The sequence below is a fragment of the Cetorhinus maximus genome, chromosome 2, assembly GCF_964194155.1.
Source record: "Cetorhinus maximus chromosome 2, sCetMax3.hap1.1, whole genome shotgun sequence".
Taxonomy (NCBI): Eukaryota; Metazoa; Chordata; class Chondrichthyes; order Lamniformes; family Cetorhinidae; genus Cetorhinus; species Cetorhinus maximus.
The window spans coordinates 227,496,986-227,518,993 of NC_135880.1; the positions used below are offsets into that span (position 1 = coordinate 227,496,986).

The window sequence follows — 22,008 nt, forward strand, 5'->3', positions numbered from 1 at the left end:
TCACAAAGAGGGTCAGAGTCTTATGAGGTTGAACAGTAGTGTTTACTGGTAACACATAACTACATACATATGTACAAAGTGTAGCCCAGACTAGGAGTTTACTCCATGCTTAGTCCTACACAGGTCTCTGCACACTCTTAGACTGACCCAGGTCCCTTACCATGTGACCCTTTGCATCACACTGTGGGCTATACTGTTCTATGCATTAGGTACAGAGTGTTACTGTGGGAGCTCTTGTAGTTTGGTGGGTAGCGTCTCTGTCTCTGAGCCAGAAGCTCCAGGTTTGAGTCTCACCCCAGCACTTGATGGCTAAGGAAGGTGCATTTATAAAATGCGGTCAAACAGGTTGAAGATCAATCTACAAATCCTTCCTACACATGCCAATAGCAGGCAGTAAGAATGGGAGAGATTCCATTAGCCACACGATGGAAAGAAAGGTGCAGCCTCTACCATGACTCTCCTGAATGAACACAGTTTTATAAAGGTTTTATACAGACTAACCATTTCCTCCTGACATTTACATTTTATACTCCTTGTCCTAAAATCTAGTACACTGAGCTCTCTCGCAGCATTAACTGTTTGAGGCATTGCTTTCAATGCCTTTTGTAGGTCACCCTTAAATCCCTCTGCCCTTCAGCATCAACCAACCTTCCCCCAGTCAACTTACAATTGTTAATATGATTTTACCACCTCAGGTTCACAGACATTGAATTCGATCTATGTCATTGCTGGGGCATCCTTCAGACACTGTTTATCACCAACAGTGTCAGTCGAGATTTACCAGCTAAACTCCTGGATTGGGTCTTCGACCTGTAACTTAGTGGAGACAAGAGAAGACAAATGGCTGGTGGGATGGATGAAATTGGGAGAGGGTGGGGATTGAGGGATATGGGGAGAGGGTGGGGATCAAGGGATTCGGGGAGAGGGTGGGGATCGAGGGATTCAGGGAGAGGGTGGGGATCGAGGGATTCAGGGAGAGGGTGGGGATCGAGGGATTCGGGGAGAGGGTGGGGATCGAGGGATTCGGGGAGAGGGTGGGGATCGAGGGATTCGGGGAGAGGGTGGGGATCGAGGGATTCGGGGAGAGGGTGGGGATCGAGGGATTCGGGGAGAGGGTGGGGATCGAGGGATTCGGGGAGAGGGTGGGGATCGAGGGATTCGGGGAGAGGGTGGGGATCGAGGGATTCGGGGAGAGGGTGGGGATCGAGGGATTCGGGGAGAGCGTGGGGATCGAGGGATTCGGGGAGAGCGTGGGGATCGAGGGATTCGGGGAGAGAGGGGGATCGAGGGATTCGGGGAGAGGGTGGGGATCGAGGGATATGGGGAGAGGGTGGGGATCGAGGGATATGGGGAGAGGGTGGGGATCGAGGGATTTGGGGAGGGGGTGGGGATTGAGGGATATGGGGAGAGGGTGGGGATCGAGGGATTTGGGGAGGGGGTGGGGATCGAGGGATTTGGGGAGGGGGTGGGGATCGAGGGATATGGGGAGGGGGTGGGGATCGAGGGATTCGGGGAGGGGGTGGGGATCGAGGGATTCGGGGAGAGCGTGGGGATCGAGGGATTCGGGGAGAGGGTGGGGATCGAGGGATTCGGGGAGAGGGTGGGGATCGAGGGATTCGGGGAGAGGGTGGGGATCGAGGGATTCGGGGAGAGGGTGGGGATCGAGGGATTCGGGGAGAGCGTGGGGATCGAGGGATTTGGGGAGAGCGTGGGGATCGAGGGATTCGGGGAGAGAGGGGGATTGAGGGATTCGGGGAGAGGATGGGGATCGAGGGATATGGGGAGAGGGTGGGGATCGAGGGATATGGGGAGAGGGTGGGGATCGAGGGATTTGGGGAGGGGGTGGGGATTGAGGGATATGGGGAGGGGGTGGGGATCGAGGGATTTGGGGAGGGGGTGGGAATCGAGGGATTTGGGGAGGGGGTGGGGATTGAGGGATATGGGGAGGGGGTGGGGATTGAGGGATATGCGAAGGGGTTGGGGATTGAGAGATATGAGGAGGGGGTGGGGATTGAGGGATATGGGGAGGGGGTGGGGATTGAGGGATATGGGGAGGGGGTGGGGATTGAGGGATATGCGGAGGGGGTGGGGATTGAGGGATATGCGGAGAGGGTGGGGATTGAGAGATATGAGGAGGGGGTGGGGATTGAGGGATATGGGGAGGGGGTGGGGATTGAGGGATATGCGGAGAGGGTGGGGATTGAGGGATTCGGGGAGGGGATGGGGATTGAGGGATTCGGGGAGAGGGTGGGGATTGAGGGATTCGGGGAGGGGGTGGGGATTGAGGGATTCGGGGAGGGGGTGGGTAGGTGGGGATGATGTTTTAAAACTGCTAAGGTCTAATTGTTGCTCCTCAGGCTGGTGTTGTTATAAGGTGATTCCACACAACAGGCCTGTCCTGTGGCTGAAGCCCCCAGTTGGATGGTCACTTTCACCGGCATTTACTTGCTGCATAAATAGGTTTCAGTTTAATTGTTTTGCTTGGCACCTGTCTCTCTCTCTGATTTGAGGTAATCCAATGGGCCTGTTCAGACTTGCTGGAACTGCTTCTGTTACTGTGTGGCTCAAAGTCCAAGCAACCCATAGCTTCCATCCAGTTGCAAACATACCTCTGGGAATAATTTTGTTTTTACTTATCAAATGGCCCAGGTTTTTCAATAATTTCCTCGACCCTGACCTCTACTGTTTGACTTGCCCTGAGCTGACCCTGCTGAGTTTAGATAGATTGGTGAAGCAGACCAGGAGGTCTCAGATTTGCTTCCTGGTTTCTGTCGAGTTTGAAAAGCAGAGGGGTCAGGTTAGTGGCGTCTGTACCTTGAGGCTGGGAGACCCCCTGATCACTGTCCAGTGGGACGCAGATGAAGACAGGATTGGACTGGCTGCATTGTCCCGGACTCGACGTCTCAGTTTCACCCCAGACCCAAGAATTTATAATCCAGGTTGACAATCCCAGTGCCAGTCCTGAGGGAGTGCTGCACTGTCAGAGGGTCAGTACTGAGGGAGTGCTGCACTGTCAGAGGGTCAGTACTGAGGGAGTGCTGCACTGTCAGAGGGTCAGTACTGAGGGAGCGCTGCACTGTCAGAGGGTCAGCACTGAGGGAGTGCTGCACTGTCAGAGGGTCAGTGCTGAGGGAGAGCTGCACTGTCGGAGGGTCAGCACTGAGGGAGTGCTGCACTGTCGGAGGGTCAGCACTGAGGGAGTGCTGCACTGTCAGAGGGTCAGTACTGAGGGAGTGCTGCACTGTCAGAGGGTTAGTACTGAGGCAGTGCTGCACTGTCAGAGGGTCAGTGCTGAGGGAGAGCTGCACTGTCGGAGGGTCAGTACTGAGGGAGTGCTGCACTGTCGGAGGGTCAGCACTGAGGGAATGCTGCACTGTCAGAGGGTCAGTACTGAGGCAGTGCTGCACTGTCAGAGGGTCAGTACTGAGGGAGTGCTGCACTGTCAGGGTCAGTACTGAGGGAGTACTGCACTGTCAGAGGGTCAGTACTGAGGGAGTGCTGCACTGTCAGAGGGTCAGTACTGAGGGAGTGCTGCACTGTCAGAGGGTCAGCACTGAGGGAGTGCTGCACTGTCAGAGGGTCAGTACTGAGGGAGTGCTGCACTGTCAGAGGGTCAGCACTGAGGGAGTGCTGCACTGTCAGAGGGTCAGTACTGAGGGAATGCTGCACTGTCAGAGGGTCAGTACTGAGGGAGTGCTGCACTGTCAGAGGGTCAGTACTGAGGGAGTGCTGCACTGTCAGAGGGTCAGTACTGAGGGAGTGCTGCACTGTCAGAGGGTCAGTACTGAGGGAGTGCTGCACTGTCAGAGGGTCAGTACTGAGGGAGTGCTGCACTGTCAGAGGGTCAGTACTGAGGGAGTGCTGCACTGTCAGAGGGTCAGTACTGAGGGAGTGCTGCACTGTCAGAGGGTCAGTACTGAGGGAGTGCTGCACTGTCGGAGGGTCAGTACTGAGGGAGTGCTGCACTGTCAGAGGGTCAGTACTGAGGGAGTGCTGCACTGTCAGAGGGTCAGTACTGAGGGAGTGCTGCACTGTCAGAGGGTCAGTACTGAGGGAGTGCTGCACTGTCAGAGGGTCAGTACTGAGGGAGTGCCGCACTGTCAGAGGGTCAGTACTGAGAGAGTGCTGCACTGTCAGAGGGTCAGTACTGAGGGAGTGCTGCACTGTCGGAGGGTCAGTACTGAGGGAGTGCTGCACTGTCGCAGGATCAGCACCGAGGGAGTGCTGCACTGTCAGGAGTACTGTCTTTTAGATGAGACGTTAAACAAGGAGCTTCCTGCCCTCTCAGGTGGATGTAAAAGATTCTATGAAACTATTTTAAGAGCAGGGGAGTTTTCCCCAGTGTCCCGGCCAATTTTTATCACTTGATCACATCATAAAAACAGATTATCTGGTCATTTAATCTGATTTGTATTTGTGGGATTGTGGAATCTTTCTGTGCACACTCTGGCTGCTAAGATGTCTACAGTTCAAAAATAACTAAATACTTTTGTGACATCCAAGGATGTGAAAGGCACTATAGAAATACAAATCTTTCTCTCGTATTCCAGTGTGAGTCACATCTTCAGGAGAGGGGGCAGCAACAAAAGAAAACTTCGGAAAAACAGCAATGAGATTAAATTTGTAGAGTGTATTCGGAAATGAGATTCTAAACCTTTTTTAAGAGGATTAACTTTCAAGTTATCTCCCTGGCTCCTCCCCCAGTCTGGGGCATTCGAGACAGCCTCCTACTGCCCTCTGGTGGAACATTGCAGCACCTGCAACCTTCAATTAGTGATTCACCTGCTAATGACCAGAGCTTCTGGCCTGAATGTTTCGGATGGCGGGGTCTTGGGGACACGTCCTTGCTGACCCTGCGTGACACGCAGCCAGTTCACACTCAAATGAAGTGGCTAAAGGCAGGGCCTGAGTCTAAGTCCGGGCACCGGAGGCCCAGGTGGGTTTAAAGGGTCCAGGGTGGGGAGGGGGAGGGAAGACCTGGGGGAGGCGCAAAGGGGGCGATGGGGGGTGTCCCAGGGGAGAGGCCGCGGAGGGAAGTTCAGAAGCCACCGGACTTTGGGGGGAGGGGCTCTTCCGATGGAGTCGCCACCCCCACCCCTTCCTGCCCAAGATCTAACCCTGCTGATTTTTGGCCTCCCCACCCCCGCTTCCCACCCGCCTAAAAAATCCAGTCCCTATATTTTGAGTTCTATTTTCCTCCTCCAGTTTTTGAAATGAATTCATTGTCACCATCACTCAGGCCATTTGCCAATCTCTGATCAGACAACGGTAATCGGTGACTGAACTGAAGTTGATAAAGCATCAGGAACGGATGAGATGCATCCAAGGACACTGAGGGAAGGGAGAGTGGAAATTGTGGAGGCACTGGCCATAATTTTTCAGTCTTCCTTAAACTCAGGGGTGGTGCCAGAGGACTGGAGAATTGCAAACATTATACCCTTGTTCAAAAAAGGGTGTAAAGATGTGCCCAGCAACTACAGACCAGTCAGTTTAACTTTGGTGGTGGGGAAGCCTCTAGAAATGATAATTTGGGACAATATTAATTGTCACATGGACAAATGCAGGCTAATTAAGGAAAGCCAGCATGAATTTCTTAAGGGAACTTAACTAACGTGTTAGTTAAATGTGTTTAACTAACTTGCTGGAGTCTTTTGAAGAGGTAATAGAGAGGATTGATGAGGGCAATGCTGTTGATGTGGTGTACACGGACGTCCAGAAGACATTTGATACAGTGCCACACAGCAGACTTGTGAGCAAAGTCATAGCTCATGGAATAAAAGGGATAGTAGCAACATGGATATGAAATTGGCTGAGTCACAGGAAACAGAGTAGTAGTGGTGGATGTTTCTCTGGCTGGAGGAAGGTTTGTGGTGGAGTTCCCCAGGGGTCAGTGTTGAGATCTTTGCTCTTCCTGATATATATTAGTGAGCTAGACTTTAGTGTACAAGCACAATTTCAAAATTTGCAGATGATACCAAACTCAGGAATATTGTGAACTGTGAGTAGAACTTCAAAAGGACAAGCAGATTTTTGACAGACGAGGGAGTCAAGGGTTAATGGGTCTGATGGCAAAGTGGAGTTGAGACCACAACCAGATCAACCATGATCTTATTGAATGGCGGAGCAGGCTCGAAGGGCTGAATGGCCTTCTCCTGCTCCTCAGTCCTATGTTCCCACGTTCCCACGAAGTTCAATGTGGAGAAACGTGATTCATTTTTGTAGGAAGAATGTGGAGAAACAACATAGAATAAAGGGCACAATTCTAAAGGGGGTGCAAGGGCAGAGGGACTTGATTATTGAAGGTGGAAGGACAGATTGAGAGAGCGGTTAGTAAAGCATACAGTATCCTAGGCTTTATTAATAGGGGCAGAGAGTACAAGAGCATGGAGGTTAAGTTGAACTTGAATAAGACACTAGTTCAGCCTTAGCTGGAGTATTGTGTCCAGTTCTGGGCCCCACACTTTAGGAAGGATGTGAAGGCACTGGAGAGGGTGCAGAAAAGATTCACGAAAATGGTTCCAGGGCCGAGGAACTTCAGTTAGGAAAATAGATTGAAGAAGTTAGGATTGTTTTCCTTGGAGAAAAGCAGACTGAGAGGAGATTTGTTCAAGATCATGAGGGGTCTGGACAGAGTGGAGAGGGAGAAACTGTTCCCATGCATGAAAGGATCAAGAATTAGAGGGAAGAGATTTAAGGTATTTGGCAAAAGAAGCAATGGAGTCATAGAGTCAGAAAGTCTACAGCACAGAAAAAGGCCCTTCGGCCCATCGAGGCTGCTCCGGTCAAACAAGTACCTAACGATTCTAATCCCATTTTCCAGCACTAGGCCCATAGCCTTGTATGCCATGGCATCGCAACTGCACATCCAAATACTTCCTAAATGTTAAGAGGGTTTCTGCCTCTACCACCCTTTCAGGCAGTGAGTTCCAGATTCCCACCACCCTCTGGGTGAAAGAATTCTTCCTCACATCCCCTCTAAACCTCCTGCACCTTACCTTAAATCTATGCCCCCTGGTTATAGATCCCTCCATCAAGGGGAAAAGTTCCTTCCTTTTTACCCTATCTATGTCCCTCATAATTTTATACACCTCAATCATGTCCCCCCTCAATCTCCTCTGCTCCAGGGAAAATAACCCCAGTCCATCCAATCTCTCCTCATAACTAGAACTCTCCAGCCCAGGCAACATCCTGGTAAATCTCCTCTGCAATCTCTCTAGTGCAATCACATCCTTCCTATAATGCAGACTACAGAACTGCACGCAATACTCTAGCTGTGGCCTAACCAGTGTTTTATACAGTTCCAGCATAACCTCCCTGCTCTTATATTCAGCTAATAAAGGCAAGTATCCCATATGCCTTCTTAACCACCTTATCTACCTGTCCCGCTACCTTAAGGGACTGGTGGATATGCACACCAAGGTCCCTCTGATCCTCGGTACTTCCCAGGGTCCTACCATTCATCGTGTATTCCCGTGCCTTGTTTGTCCTGCCGAAGTGCATCACCTCACACTTATCTGGATTAAATTCCATTTGCCACTGATCAGCCCATCTGACCAGCCCGTCTATATCCTCCTGTGATCTAAGGCTATCCTCCTCACTATTTACCGCCCCACCAATTTTCGTGTCATCTGCGAACTTACTGAATAACCCCCCTGCATTCAATTCTAAATTGTTTACATATACCACAAACAGCAAGGGACCCAACACCGATCCTGTGGAACCCCACTGGACACAGGGACCCAGTCACAAAAACACCCCTCGACCATCACCCTCTGCTTCCTGCCACTCAGCCAATTCTGGATCCAATTTGCCAAATCGCCTTGGATCCCATGGGCTCTTACCTTCGTTATCAGTCTCCCATGTGGGACCTTATCAAAAGCCTTGCTGAAGTCCAAGTAGACTACGTCAAATGCATTGCCCTCATCTACTCACCTCTTCGAAAAGTTCAATCAAATTAGTCAGACATGAGAGGCACCCTCTGCTCCATTCATTCTTTCCCAGAAACTCAAATCTTGACCCCACACACCTCACACTCGCTCTCAGTAGTGAAGCATTTATAGACGGTGTTGTACGGGTGTAATACACACATTCACAGGGTTAGTTGCAGAATGTGAGATGACCTTTCCTTACATTCAATTCCAGTAAATTGTCAATGTTAACACATGAGAAAGGTGACAACTTTTTAGCTACTCCTGAAATCCACTGGCTTTGAAAACTTGAACTGGGCATGAGTGAAGCATTGGCACCTTCCCTTCTGTCCTACTGCTGTCAACAACAACAACTTGCATTTAGATAGCACCTTTAAAGTAGTAGACCGTCCATCCTAAGTTTATTAATGAACAACATTAACAAATACAATTTGACACTGAGCTACAGAAGAAATGATTAGGATAGACGAGAGAGAGAGGTGGAGAAGTTTAAGGAGGGAATTCCAGAGCTCGGAGCCCAGGCAGCTGAAGGCACGGCCGCCAATGGTGGAGCGATAGAGAGGACCTCCTGAATTGTGAAAGTGGCTCCTCGCCTGGATATGCAAACAATAACTAGACTCGAATGATTGCATAGATCAGTGGGTCACCACAATCATTTCTTTCTGGTTTTTTGAAGCTGTTGAGATATGTGGGAGGGGCCTATTCAATATGGGGAGGTCTGTTCAATGAGGGAGGAGCCTACATATTATAAGGGAGACTTGTTTAATGTGGGAGGGGTCTTCTCATTATGGGTGGGGCCTGTTTGATATAGACAGGGTCTGTTCGATGTGGGAGGGACCTGATCTTCTGTTTGGAAGTATTGAAAGTTGCATTGTCTGGGTCACCAATCTGAATCAATGAAATTGAATAAAGGTTTGAGAGAAGAGCAGTTCCCAACCCTCCTGGAACAGGCAAATCAGCAACTTCTTCACATTCCAATGTCTGCAGCTCCCATTGGTCACATGATGTCTTTGACATATTTATATACAGCATCTTTCATAACCCCTGAACCTCTCAAAGCATTTTCACAGCCAGTAAAATACTTTTGAAATGTGATCACTGCAGGAAATGTAGGAAACGCAGCTGCCAATTTGTGCACAGCAAGATCCCACAAATAGCAGTGTGCTAATGAGCAGATGTTGATTGAGGGATAAAGCTTGGCTCTGGACACTGATCTGATCAATTCAGAGAAACATCATCAAAATACAATGAAAGGATCAGTTGTAGAAATTGATCAGTGAGGGCCTATGATTTGTTAATTTCTGTCTGTTCTTGGAGATCATTGAGAAATTGTGGGAGTGGTGAGTTTCCCATGATTCACCCCTCTGTATAAAAGCCCTTCCCCCAAGTGTGTGGGTAATGGAGCTGAGTGAGAATTAGTAAGTGGATTGATCCAAAGCTTCCAGTTTGGGTAAATGTCTTTGTGATTAGATACAACTCAGTGTCTTGAAGTTTCAGTTAATGGAGGAGCTCAGGTTTGAGCTGTAGATGATTGTGGTTGGTGCCTGGGTTGTTATTATTTGCCTTAGTGTTATTGAGTGGTGCTCCTGACTCAGCAACTGCTGGGATGGGAAGGGAAGGCTGTATGTTGGGTATAGATGTCTGAGGTGGGAACTGGTTCATGTTATCAGGAGGTGGACAAGGTTGGGTGGGGGGAGAACTGAATGAGGGGAAACTGTTTAAACTCCTGAGCTGTGGGATGTAGATTAGACTGGGCTACTCTACTTGCTGGGTGGTGATACAGACTTCCTCCTCACCTGAGGCAGGTTAAAGCAATGAGACTAGAACCTCCTCTAATTTCCATTCAAAATGAATCTTTACCTGGTAAGGGAAACTATTTACTTCCTGTTGTGATCGCTAATGACTGACTGTCACATGAACAATGTAGAACCCTGTTAGACTGAATTCTATGAGATAGTGAAGCATCTTTAATACTTTGTAGCTCATAAGTTATTGGATTAAATAAACTGCCTATTATGGTAAGTATGTTTAACCAAGAGCTCTTCAATGGGTATAGTGATTGTGTGAGTTCCCATGTTGCTGTGTTTAAGTGCTGGTGTGGCATCTCCTGTCCTGGTTGTAGTTGAGTCACTTGGCCAGTGCTGAGGGTGGGCCGCACAACTTAAATTCCATGTCATCATTTGGTGTTCTTCTGGGTCAATGTACCCCTTGACCAAAATCACTGATTAACTGGTTACCAATCTGTTTGTGGGAGCTTGCTATGCTGATTTTTTTTTTCTTTGAGGGTGGAGGAGGAAGAGGAGGAGGAAATGCTGTGAAATGGTGTCTGACATTGGCTAACTTTCCAGGTGCTAATGAAAAAAACAATGAGAGAGGAAATTGCTGCCACAGTGGTATTCATCTCCAGAATGGTGAGGAGAAATGAGAAACTCAGCAAAAAGAAGATTGAGAAATTTGGCAACAAACTGACCAAGATCTTGTTTGAGAAATACAAGAATCATTGGTACTCGGGAAACCCAGTGAAGGGACAAGCATACAGGTGGGACTTGAGCTCATTCTCCCCACCCCACCACTAATAAGTTGAGGGGCACGTGACCCAATGACTTTCCCTTTTTTTTTTGGTCGGGGTGGGTCTCTCAGAGAATATTGGTCCTAAAAACATGTATAAGTTTGAGGCTTGGACCCCTGACTGCCGGCTGGAGCTGAAGCCCTTGGTATTCTCTGATGTGGAGGTGGGGCTGCTGGGGAGATATATCAGCTGATGTTGGTATAGAGTTTCCTTGTGAATCTGTCTAATTGATGATACATCAGCTTCGCACTCTGGCGACTGTTAGATCTGGAAGTTGTACTAGATGAAGATAATTGACCCAAATAGTCAATATTGCAACTTTCAGTTCAGATTTCAAATTCAGCAAAATAGCTAACATCGTTCAATCTTAATATCAAATGGCAGAGCCCATCAGCTTTAAGTGGATTAGAATGTGAACTAATTAATGAATGTATTTAATAAAATCTAGACATTTTTCCTAAAATAGAAAACTTGTGACTTGAAGCTGATGCTCAATGCAGTGTTAAGATGGTCAGATGCCTGGCTTTTGTTATGCTTATCACAATCTGGAGATATAATTGAGCCGGACAATGTTTTGCTGCATTGGCTAAATTTTACCTTGAACCGGACTATCTGGAATTCTCCTGATAAGATCTATCTTTCCCATCAAAGGTGTATCCGGGTGAACAAGATTCAGCCTCTGGATCCAGTGCTTCTCCAAGCATGTATAGAAAGCAATATTGATTATTCATCTTTAGCACTACCAAAGGAACTCACCATCTGGGTGGATCCGTATGAGGTGTGGTGTAGGTAAGGTTTGATCTAATATCAGCTGTTTGGTCTCCAGGGTTTGCTTTGGTTTCTAAACAAAAACAAAAATACCTGGAAAAACTCAGCAGGTCTGGCAGCATCTGCGGAGAGGAGCACAGTTAATGTTTCGAGTCCGAATGACCCTTCATTCAGGGTTATTCGGACTCGAAACGTTAACTGTGTTCCTCTCAGCAGATGCTGCCAGACCTGCTGAGTTTTTCCAGGTATTTTTGTTTTTGTTTTGGATTTCCAGCATCCGCAGTTTTTTGCTTTTATTGTTGCTTTGGTTTCTACCTGTTCCATCCACTGGCTCATGTATATTGAGGATGGAATCGGAGCATTGGCCCATTTAATACATAGACCTGATTATTTGCTACCCTTGCCTCCTCCAGCTATGTAATCTCCTGAGTGACAAAACTCAGCCAATAAGGGAAGGGTAATCTCTGGGGAAACTAATCTGGAGCATGTCTAGATTAATGTTGAGCCAATTGTTAAGGGGCCATTTATGTTGCAATTTAAAAAATAAAACAGCTGGTACTTATAATTCCAAGTCCAGTCTGAAAATCCCTACAAGGGGGAGGGAGCGATCTGTCTGGGAAGTTTCAAATTGGCTAATGACTGATTACATAGGATATGGAACAGGCCATTCAGCCCATGTCAGTGTTTACATTCCACTTGAGCTGCCTCTTTTCTCCTCTAAATTCATCATTGTAACCCTTTTTTTCCTTCTCCTGCACATGCCTGTCTAACTTCTTTAAATGTTTCAATACTGTTCACTTCAACCACTCTGTAGCAAGCTGCACATTCCAGTACAGCTACAACACTAGCATCTACCCAGGTATGTCCTGTACACAAAAAGCAGGACAAATCCAACCCGGCCAATTACCGCCCCATCAGTCTACTCTCCATCATCAGTAAAGTAATGGAAGGGGTTATCAACAGTGCTATCAAGTGGCACTTACTTAGCAATAACCTGCTCACTGATGCCCAGTTTGAGTTTGCCAGGGCCACTCAGCTCCTGACCTCATTACAGCCTTGGTCCAAACATGGACAAAAGAGCTGAACTCCTGAGGTGAGTGACTGCCCTTGACATCAAGGCAGCATTTGACCGAGTGTGGCATCAAGGAGCCCTAGCAAAACTGGAGTCAATGGGAATCAGGGGGAAACTTTCTGCTGGTTGGAGTCATACCTTGCACAAAGGAAGATGGTTGTGCTTGTTGGAGGTCAGTCATCTCAGCTCCAGGACATCACTGCAGGAGTTCCTCAGGGTAGTGTCCTTGGCCCAACCATTTTCAGCTGCTTCATCAATGACCTTCCTTCCGTCATAAGGTCAGAAGTGGGGATATTTGGTGCTGAACATTCTGCAATCATCAGCATTCGTGGTGATTCAGCTACTGAAGCAGCCCATGTCCAAATGCAGCAAGACCTGGGCAATATCCAGGCTTGGGCTGACAAATGGCAAGTAACATTCGTGCCACACAAGTGTAAGGCAATGACCATCTCCAACAAGAGAATCCAACCATTGCCCCTTGATGTTCAATAGCATTACCATCACTGAATCCCCCACTATTAACATCCTGGGGGTTATCATTGATCAGAAACTGAACTGGATTAGCCATAAAATACTATGGCTACAAGAGCAGGTCAGAGGCTAAGAATCCTGCAACGAGTAACTCACCTCCTGACTCCCCCAAAGCCTGTCCACCATCCACAAGGCACAAGTCAGGAGTGTGATGAAATACTCCCCACTTGCCTGGACGAGTGCAGCTCCTACAACACTGAAGAAGCTGGACACTGCCCAGGACAAAGCTGTCTGCTTGATTGGCGTCACATCCACAAACATTCACTCCCTCCACCACCGACGCACAGTAGCAGCATGTGTACCATCTACAAGATGCACTGCAGGAATTTACCAAGGCTCCTTTGCACCTTCCAAACTCACGACCACTACCACCTAGAAGGATAAGAGCAGCAGATAGATGGGAACACCACCACCTGGAAGTTCCCCTCCCAAGTCACTCACCATCCTGACTTGGAAATATATCGCCTTTCCTTCACTGTCACTGGGTCAAAATCCTGGAACCCCCTCCCTAATAGCACTGTGGGTGTACCTACACCACATGGACTGTAGTGGTTCAAGAAGGCAGCTCACCACCTTCTCAAGGGCAACTAGGGATGAGCAATAAATACTGGACTAGCCAGCAAAGCCCACATCCCACAAATGGAGGGGAGGGGGGCGGAGAATTTCTTCTGAATTCCCTATTGGATTTCTTGGTGACTATCTTATATCAATGGCTTCTAGTTCTGCTCTTCCCCACAAAGGGAAACATTCTCTCTGTATCCACTTGATCAAAACCTTTCAGAATTTTAAAGACCTCTGAGGTCACTCCTTGACCATCCTGAAAAGACAAAAGCCAGTCAGAGGGAGGTGGAAGGTAATTGTGTAGACATCTAATATGACTTCAATGAGTTAGTTGCAGAACCTGATTACATCAAATTTGATTAGTGCAGCACTGGGATTACAGGGAGTTCCTTCCATCTTCTGTTACCCTGATAGCTAACAGCTGATGCCTTCACCTCAGTTCTGGTATCATTATCCAGAAAGACTGAACAGACTGGGGCTCTTTATCTGGAAAAGAGAAATCGAGGTGTGACCTGAAAAGCCTTTAAGCTTAAAGGGTTTAAAGCAGTAGATGTACAGAAGAGGCTTTCAGTTACAAGATGAACCAGAACTGGTGGCAATCGATTTAAGATCCAATCAGGAATTTGGGAGAAGTTTCTCCCAAGAACACATTCTACGTTTCTCTCGATCAGTGGTTGGAGATGAATCACCTGTAAAACAAATGAATGCATTTAAAGAGGAAGCTGGATAAACATGTAGAAAGGAATCAAAGAATCTGCTGAGGGATGGCTCAACATGGCAGCTGTGTTCCTGGTCTTACTAAGACTAAGCTGTGAATAACTTCCATTAATCTAATTAAATTACTGATTTTAAAAACTTTTAATTCCCATCTGAAAACTACCACAGTGCTTTCCTTTCCTTATTGCTGACCCTTTTAACCTTGTATTATCTTCCAGGTGTGGAGAGAAGAACCAGCCATTCATTGTGACCAGATTAGAGGAACATCACACAGACTCTGAAATCTTTAAACACATTAGCAATGCTGCAGAACGCGCTACCTCTGATTATTACTCGGGTACCTCCTCTGATGAGGAGAGCTACAAGGACCCAAATACCACCTCTGTCAGCAACACAAATGCTACTTACCCCTCTAGGGAAGAGGAAAGAAAGACCATACCAATTGTGAACAACCCAAACAGTGTGTACCAGTTTGAAGTATATACCAGCTTCAAGGATAGAGGAAGCCCTGGTGAGGGGCCCCAAACCATCCCAACAGTGATTAATCCAAGGAGTATCTACCAGGTACATTGCCAATCATTATTGTGGTGGTGGGGGGCAGGTGGGGGGGTGGTGGATGGCATGTATTGTCATGAAACTAACTTGAGCTGCAGAAATCTGTAGGTCTCCAATTGTGGAGACGAATCAGTAAAGTCCCTGGGTGCCTTAAACATGCACTTGAGTATTTTCTTATGTATTAAATGCTAATTTCCTCAGTCAGGCAGTGATTTCTGCTAATCTTCAGCATCTGATTTTAAACTCTAGCTTGGGTAATGTAGGAAGAAAAGTAGTAAGTGAAATTAGAAGGTGGTGGAAGCAAAGGTCAGCATCAAATAGGGTCAAACTACAGGAGTTAAAAGTGCACTTTAATTTTGCCTATCTGAATGCACACAGCATTCACAGGTTAGATGCATTGGCAGCACATGTAGAAGTAAATGGGTATGTTCAAATTGTCATTAGAGCTGTGATTGCAGAGTGACTGAGGCTGGAAACAATGTTCAAGGGTATCCAACATTTGGGAAGGATAGGTGAAAAGGGGATTGGTCAGCACTATTGAGGATGTGAGAGGATCTTCAATTAGAAGTTCCAGATGTAGAACCAGTTTGGGCGGAGCCAAGAAACAGCAAACATTTGGGAGTAATTTACCACTGCTGTTTGGCCTATAATGTAGGACATGGCATAAATCAGGAAATTAGAGGTGTATAGCAAGAGTAAAATGGTAATGATGGACTTCAATCTACATAGACCTAATAAACCAAATTAACACTAATGCTGTGGAGAATGAGTTCTTCTAATGTAGATTAGATGGTTTTCTAGAACAGTTTGAGGCACCAATGGGCCATTTTGGATCTAGTATTGTGCAATGAGGGTTAATCTTACTGTAAAGGAATATTCTTATTGTAGGGAATAGTGACCATTAAGAGAGAATTTACATGAAGTTTGAAAATATAGTTCATTCTGAAACCTTTTCTTGAATCTAAACAAAGGAAACTACAATGATATGAGGAGCAATTTGGCTGTGGTAGATTGGAAGACTTTATTAGAAGGTGTGATGAGTAGACAGGCAAAGGCTGGCATTTAAAGAATTAATGCATGGTTTACCTCAAATTTGCATTAATTTGGGGCACAAAAACCCAACAGAAAGTAATCCAACTGTGGCTAATGAGAAGCTAAAGATTGTATATTAGATCCAAGGAAGAAGCTAACAAATAGTAAGCCTGAGGATTGGGAGCTTTTTAGGATTCAGCAAAGCAGGACCAAGAAACTGAAAGAAAAAAATAGTGTGAAACTAAACTAGTGAGAAATATAAAAACAGCCTGTTAAAAGCTTCCATAGGTATGTAAAAAGGAAAAGATTAGCAAAGACAAATATGGACCTATTACAGGCAGAGAATGGGGAATAAGGAAATGGCAGAGAAACTAAACCAATGCTTTCCTCTTCATGGAGGTGAAGATACAAAAATCCTCCAGAAATCAAAAACCAAGGGACTAGCAGAAATGAGGAACTGAAAGAAATTGGTAATAAAGTGTTAATGGGGAAATTAATGGGACTGAAGTTGACAAATCCCTGGACCTGAACATCTGAGTGTTGAAAGAGTCTGTAAAGATAGTGGGTGTGTTGGTGATCATCTTTCAAAATTCTATAAATTCTGGAATGGTTCCTGCAAACTAAATGCAGCAAATGTAACTCCAGTGTTTGAACACTTAGAAAATAATGGCAGGATTGGGCAGAATCCAAATTCATGAAGGGGAAATGGTTGACAAACTGGAGTTGTTGATGTAACGAGTAGAATAGACGAGGGGGAAACCCAGTGGATGTGGTATATTTGGATTTTCTGGAGGCTTTCAATAAATTTAGTAAACTAAATTAGAACGCCTGGGATTGGGGATAATGCTGGTATGGATTGAGAATTAAATGGTGGGAATAAACAGGTCACTTCAGGTTGGCAGGCTGTGACTAGTCAGGTACTGCAAGGATAAGTACTTGGTTTCCAGCTGTTTACATCCAAATCATTATATATTGTGGGGACTAAATGTAATTTCCAAGTTTGCTGATGACACACCAAGAGGTGACACGTGAGCTGAGAAGGATGCAAAGGAGATTTGGACAGGCTAAGTGGGCAAGAACATGGCCGATGGAATATAATGTGGGGGAAAAATGAAGTTTTCCATTTTAGTTAGAAACAGAAATGCAGAGTAATTTAAATATTGAGACTGGGAAGTGTCGATATCCAAAGGGACCTGTGTCCTTGTTCAAGTCACTGGTGCAGGTGCAGCAAGCAGTTAGGAAGGCTAATGGCCTTTATTGCAAGAGGATTTGAGTACAGGAGTAAAGATGTCATGCTGCAGTTGTATAGAGCCTTGATGAGTCCACACCTGGAGTAATGTGTACAGTTTTAGGTGGTCTTGAGAATGATATACTTCTCAGTGAGTGCAATTGAGGTTTGCCAGACTGATTCATGGGGTGATGAGATTATCCTCTGGGTCTGTATTCTCTAGAGTTTAGAATTAGACCATCTTATTGAACAAAGTAAATGCAGGAAGGATGTTTCCCTAGCTGGGGGCCTAGAACCCAGTGTCAGAATATGGGGAAAGCCATTTAAGACTGAGGAGAAATGCTTCAGAGGGTGATAGATGTTTGGAATTCTCTACCCCAGAGGGCTGTGGAGGCTCAGTCATTGAGCATGTTCAATACAAGGACTGAGTAGTGAAGACACCAAGGGATATGGGGATAGTGTGGGGAAAATTGCATTCTGATAGATGATCAGGCATGATCTAATTAAAGGCTTGAGCCAATTGGCTGCTTGCTCCTATTTGCTATCCTAAAGGAAAAGCAGCCCAGCTGATAAATAACTTGCTGGTCTCAACTGGCAAACCTCCTTTAATGAGGAAAGATCCAATATTTGAAGTGTTTATGCTACTTGCTACCTTTTGGGGGAGGGATATCTTCAAAGCATTAGTTTAGATTTGTCTTAGTTTAATTTCTCTCACTAGAGCAATGATTAGCTAGCACCTGTTGTTCATTCCCAATATATTACAATCTATCCTTAGCATTCATTGATGCTGACTAATGGGGAGATCAGTGGGAATAACTGTCCTCATCCCTTCCAATTAAGCAATGCTCTGCAAAAAAAAAGTGTAGTCCCTGGTTCCTTCAGTGAGTGGCTGTCAGCTCTGGCTTGGACTGGAAAAGGCTGCAGTCACCCTGCAGCAAATGTTTGTGTGGGTACTGGATCAAACTTCCCTATTTCCTGATGCTACCTCAGCCAGGTGTTTAAGCAGAGGGCAGTGCTCTCTCTCCCCCTCCCTCCCTCTCTCAGGAAATTCTACAGACTCTTTATTTGTGGCCCAGGTTTCATGCTGATTTTATAGTAGTGACTAGCAGTTCTCTAAACTGGCTTTCTCCATTGTTACAGACAGGGTTTGTGGTCCCTCTAATCCATAATCTGAATGTTTGTGTACTCCTTACCCTGTCCAAGAACTGTGAATGTACTCGAAAGAGTTACATGCGATCTGTTGATAACTCGAAAGTTACCCTGTGAATTTTTAAAATAAATTCTAGCAGGCTTGTCACTGGTAAGAGAAGGTTATTATCACACTTGTCCTGGATGTTTGAACACATCATCTCAATCACCACCTTGCACATGGTCTCAATCACAAGGTCACTACTTTGGCTAAAGACCTTCAGCTATTTCAGATATTTCTGATTTGCTTTGTTCTGGCTGTATTATTCTGCAGCCTCTGACAGTTAGTTCCTCATGGCTGCAGTTAACCATGGTCATTCACTTTGTCCCAACTTGAGCTCAAATATTCTCTTGGTCAACATGAATGAGGTCAACAGTCAGATTTCATATTCTTCAACCGCTGGTTCACTGTTGCACAGTGAGGTGGCTGTAAAGTTCCCTTATTCTGGACCATATTTAATTAAATATTGGCCACAGAATTAAATAACTTCACAACCTAAATGAAGGAAAAACAGGTTAAACCTGGGAAATGTCTGGTCCTGGCCTGAACTGTTCTGTTTATGAAGTAATAAAAGACCAGGGCCAGTCATCTCCCAGTTTTACTTTTGTTTTTCTTGGTCATAATCACATGTTACATTATAGCCATCATCAGTTTAGAGCCACTTTCACAGTGTGATCTTATAGCCTGTAATAGCCTCATACTTGTACTGAGTGGTGCCATGAATGGAGAGAGCTGGCTATAAATTGTAATGGATTTTAAGAAGATGATTGAATTTGGGACAACTTGGGCAAATATTTCTAAATTTGCATTAGAATACAATAGGATAGAAACTTAGAAATGGAAAATTGGAGGGCATTGGCTTCTGAAGTTGATGGCAAAAGATTATAATAAACAGTTTTTTTGTAGACTATGATCTGAAATGGGCATTGTTGAATGTGAGGTGGGGATTGAGAGTTAGAACTCTTGTGATTTCCTTCCCAAAAATAATCAATTATTCAACAGTGAGTTTTATTATAAAGCATTGGAGAAGTTAAACTAGAGAAAAGCATTGGGACCTGATGCATCACAAATTCCTGAAGGAAATGGTGAAGGCCTGAGATACTAGTTTGGGATTGAGTGGATAATGACCAATATACACTGCTTCATATTGAGATTTCCTAGTTTGGGGGCCACAGACACCTAAGATAGGCAGTTGACCATTGTCATTTTAGAGTTTAAGAAGCAAGTTTAGATATGATGCATTTTAACTAATCAATGACCTGTGACAATTGAGTAATTTCCTGATGATGGATGGTTGGCACAGTGACCTCTAACTTTGATAACAGCATTCTGCTCTCTAATCAGTGTCAAGGAACTCTTCCCTTGGTCTTTCTCTCCTGAATGCAGCTGCCTGACTAACACTGCGACCTCACCAGCACTGGCCCCCTGTCCCTGAGCACTTGTTAATGAATCATTTTTCTGGGGGCTGGTAGCTACCTATTTAAACCCTTCAGACCAATAGATACAGGACAGGTACCCAAAATGTCAGGGTGGTTACCTCCTCCCCTGCTCAGCCAGCTTTTTAATTTACATCATGCAGAAGGTCATTTTCTGACCACTTTTAAACACTTGCACAGATAAAGGTCCACAAGACCATACTGTCAACATGGCAGTCTGAACCCTGATGTTTCCAGGGACTGTTTAGATGCTGGTGTGTTAAGAAGTTGATTCTCTCTGGAAAGGCAATGCTGTTTAGCTAATATTCGATACAGGGCAGAAAATACTAGTTTAGTATAGACCCCAAATTCTTACAGCTGTCGGATTGCCATTACCCAAGTTTTGGCAGTCATTTCAGTATCTTTTAAAGGTAAAATTACTAAATGAGGATGAAGGTGATAGTTAGAAATGGTTAACATGATTTTAAAGATCTGATTGACAAAGTTAATGCACGCTAAGAATAAATGGTGTGACTGTGGTCTACATGTCACAACTCTGACAAGACACCACAGGTGACTATTGGAGAAGGAATGGTTTGGGGTGGTGGGGGGAGGGAGAGAATTGGATTAAAATTCCTGAGTAGGAATTAAGGGCAGTTTGAGTAGGTGGTGGTGTCTCACAGTGATCTTTAGGATCACATCTGTTCAATTTAAATATGGGACTAGAGGGAGTGTTCAAATTCATTTCTATAAAATAAACACTGGGCCAAGCACCTTTTTCTGGCTCTACTTGGAGTAAGTTTTTTTTTAAAAGTTAAACATGTTATTTTGCAGAGTAATGATTACTACACTCACCCTGCAACAGCACGACCCAAGTTACTTCGCAAGAAGATGTTTCCTGAAGATCACAGCTGCCACTTAACCCAGAACAGTTACAGAATGTACAGAGTGTCCAACGTGGTCATGTTGCCTCGAGTGGATCGTTATCATTGGGTGAACACCAAACGATGATCTGAGTTTCACCTTTCCTGTCTTTTTTTTTCCTCTTTGACCTCTGCTTCTAACTTCTCCTGAAACTAATTTTCTGGTAATGCAGGTATGAGTGATTCATTGACTAGTTTGTGTCCTGACCCAGTCAGGTGATCAGTGCCCCAGCATTTTAAGCTCAAAAACTATACTTGTTTGAACAATCTCTGCTCTTAACGTTCCTCAGTTGAGGACTGAAATACTATTTTATTATACAATCAAGTTAGCTATCTTAAGAATTTGTATTGTAATTGAAGGTTGGTGTTTAATTTGCCATTTAAATAATTTTAAAGGCTAGAATGGAAATGTTTAAAAATTTATATTGAATAAAAAGCCACTTTTTAAACCTATGATGCTGCCTCCCTTTTTTTTTTTTGTTGACTGCTAGATTCTTCCATGAGCAGAACTCCGGGGTTTAATCAACTCTGGCCTGGCAGTAACTGATCACATGTTGCCAAATTTCTTGGTCAGCTGTTAAGATTCTTTTTGAGCCCCCCCTCAGTTTCTCTGAATCCTGTGGGATAGGATGTTAATCTTGTAGCTCCTTGATGTGGCAGGGGACTCCATGCAGGTGGGTGTAGGCTAGAAGGTCACTTGAATATTTGCTGTAACATCTCTCTCTGCCACTAGTGTACAGTAGCAGCAGTGTACCATTTACAAAATGCACCACAGCAAACTCCAGTCCCTTTTGACAGCACCTTCCAAACCCTCTACCACATAGAAGGACAAGGGCAGCAGATACATGGAAGCACAACCACTAACTCCATTTTCCTGTCTGCCCCATAACCCTTGACTCCTTTGTCCATCAAAAATCTGTCCAACTCAGCCTCCACTTCTCTCCAGGGAAGAGAACTCCACAGACTAATGACCCTTTGAGAGAAACAGTTTTCCTCCGCTTCATCTTTAAATGGTAAACTTATTCTTAAACTGTCCCCTGGGTCTAGTCTCTCCCACATATGGAAACAACACCCTGGTCTCTACCCTATGAAGTCTGCTCAGGATTTTGTATGTTTCAATAAGATTACCTCATTATTAACTCCAATGGGTAGGCCTCGCCTTTAAGATCTCCTCATCCCAGGAATGAGTTGTGAGCCTTCTCTTATTAGCAAATATTAATTAGCAGGTTCTTTGCAGATTTGTACAGTGTTTCTTTATATTTGATATAATCCTTAACTTCCTTGTTCAGCCACAAGTGCTGCGTCTTTTTCAGTAGGATGAGATATTTACTAACTCTCAAAGATTTAAGTCTGCCACTGCATCTGAAGTCTTAACTTATTTACCCAATTCACTTCAGCTAGATCTGGTGCATGCCCTGAATTAATATTCAGATCTAAAACACCTGTCTTAGATGCATACCTCTCCCCTGAACTGAACCTGATAGAATTTCATGTTGTGATCATTCTCTCCTCGTGGCCAA

At 45.3% G+C, this 22,008-nt stretch overlaps 1 protein-coding gene and 1 long non-coding RNA gene across 2 annotated transcripts in view; both read left to right on the forward strand.

Moving 5' to 3' along the window:
- The window catches only part of LOC144671623 (uncharacterized), a 1,108,978-nt gene that overhangs the window by 825,350 nt on the left and 261,620 nt on the right, over positions 1–22,008 (forward strand). The gene's annotated exons all lie outside the window — the stretch shown is intronic.
- On the forward strand, positions 10,279–20,576 carry btg4 (B-cell translocation gene 4). Its single transcript, XM_078557183.1, has 4 exons — positions 10,279–10,467; positions 11,149–11,286; positions 14,365–14,710; positions 20,400–20,576. The coding sequence occupies exons 1-4, from the start codon at positions 10,283–10,285 to the stop codon at positions 20,574–20,576; spliced, it is 846 nt and encodes a 281-aa protein (XP_078413309.1). The 5' UTR covers positions 10,279–10,282.

Excerpts from the sequence above, each read along its gene's own strand:
- btg4 (XM_078557183.1), top strand. The coding sequence starts at position 10,283 with ATGAAAAAAACAATGAGAGAGGAAATTGCTGCCACAGTGGTATTCATC. Across the intron at positions 10,468-11,148 it reads GTGAAGGGACAAGCATACAG|GTGTATCCGGGTGAACAAGA; the intron begins GTGGGACTTGAG and ends TTCCCATCAAAG. Across the intron at positions 14,711-20,399 it reads ATCCAAGGAGTATCTACCAG|AGTAATGATTACTACACTCA; the intron begins GTACATTGCCAA and ends GTTATTTTGCAG.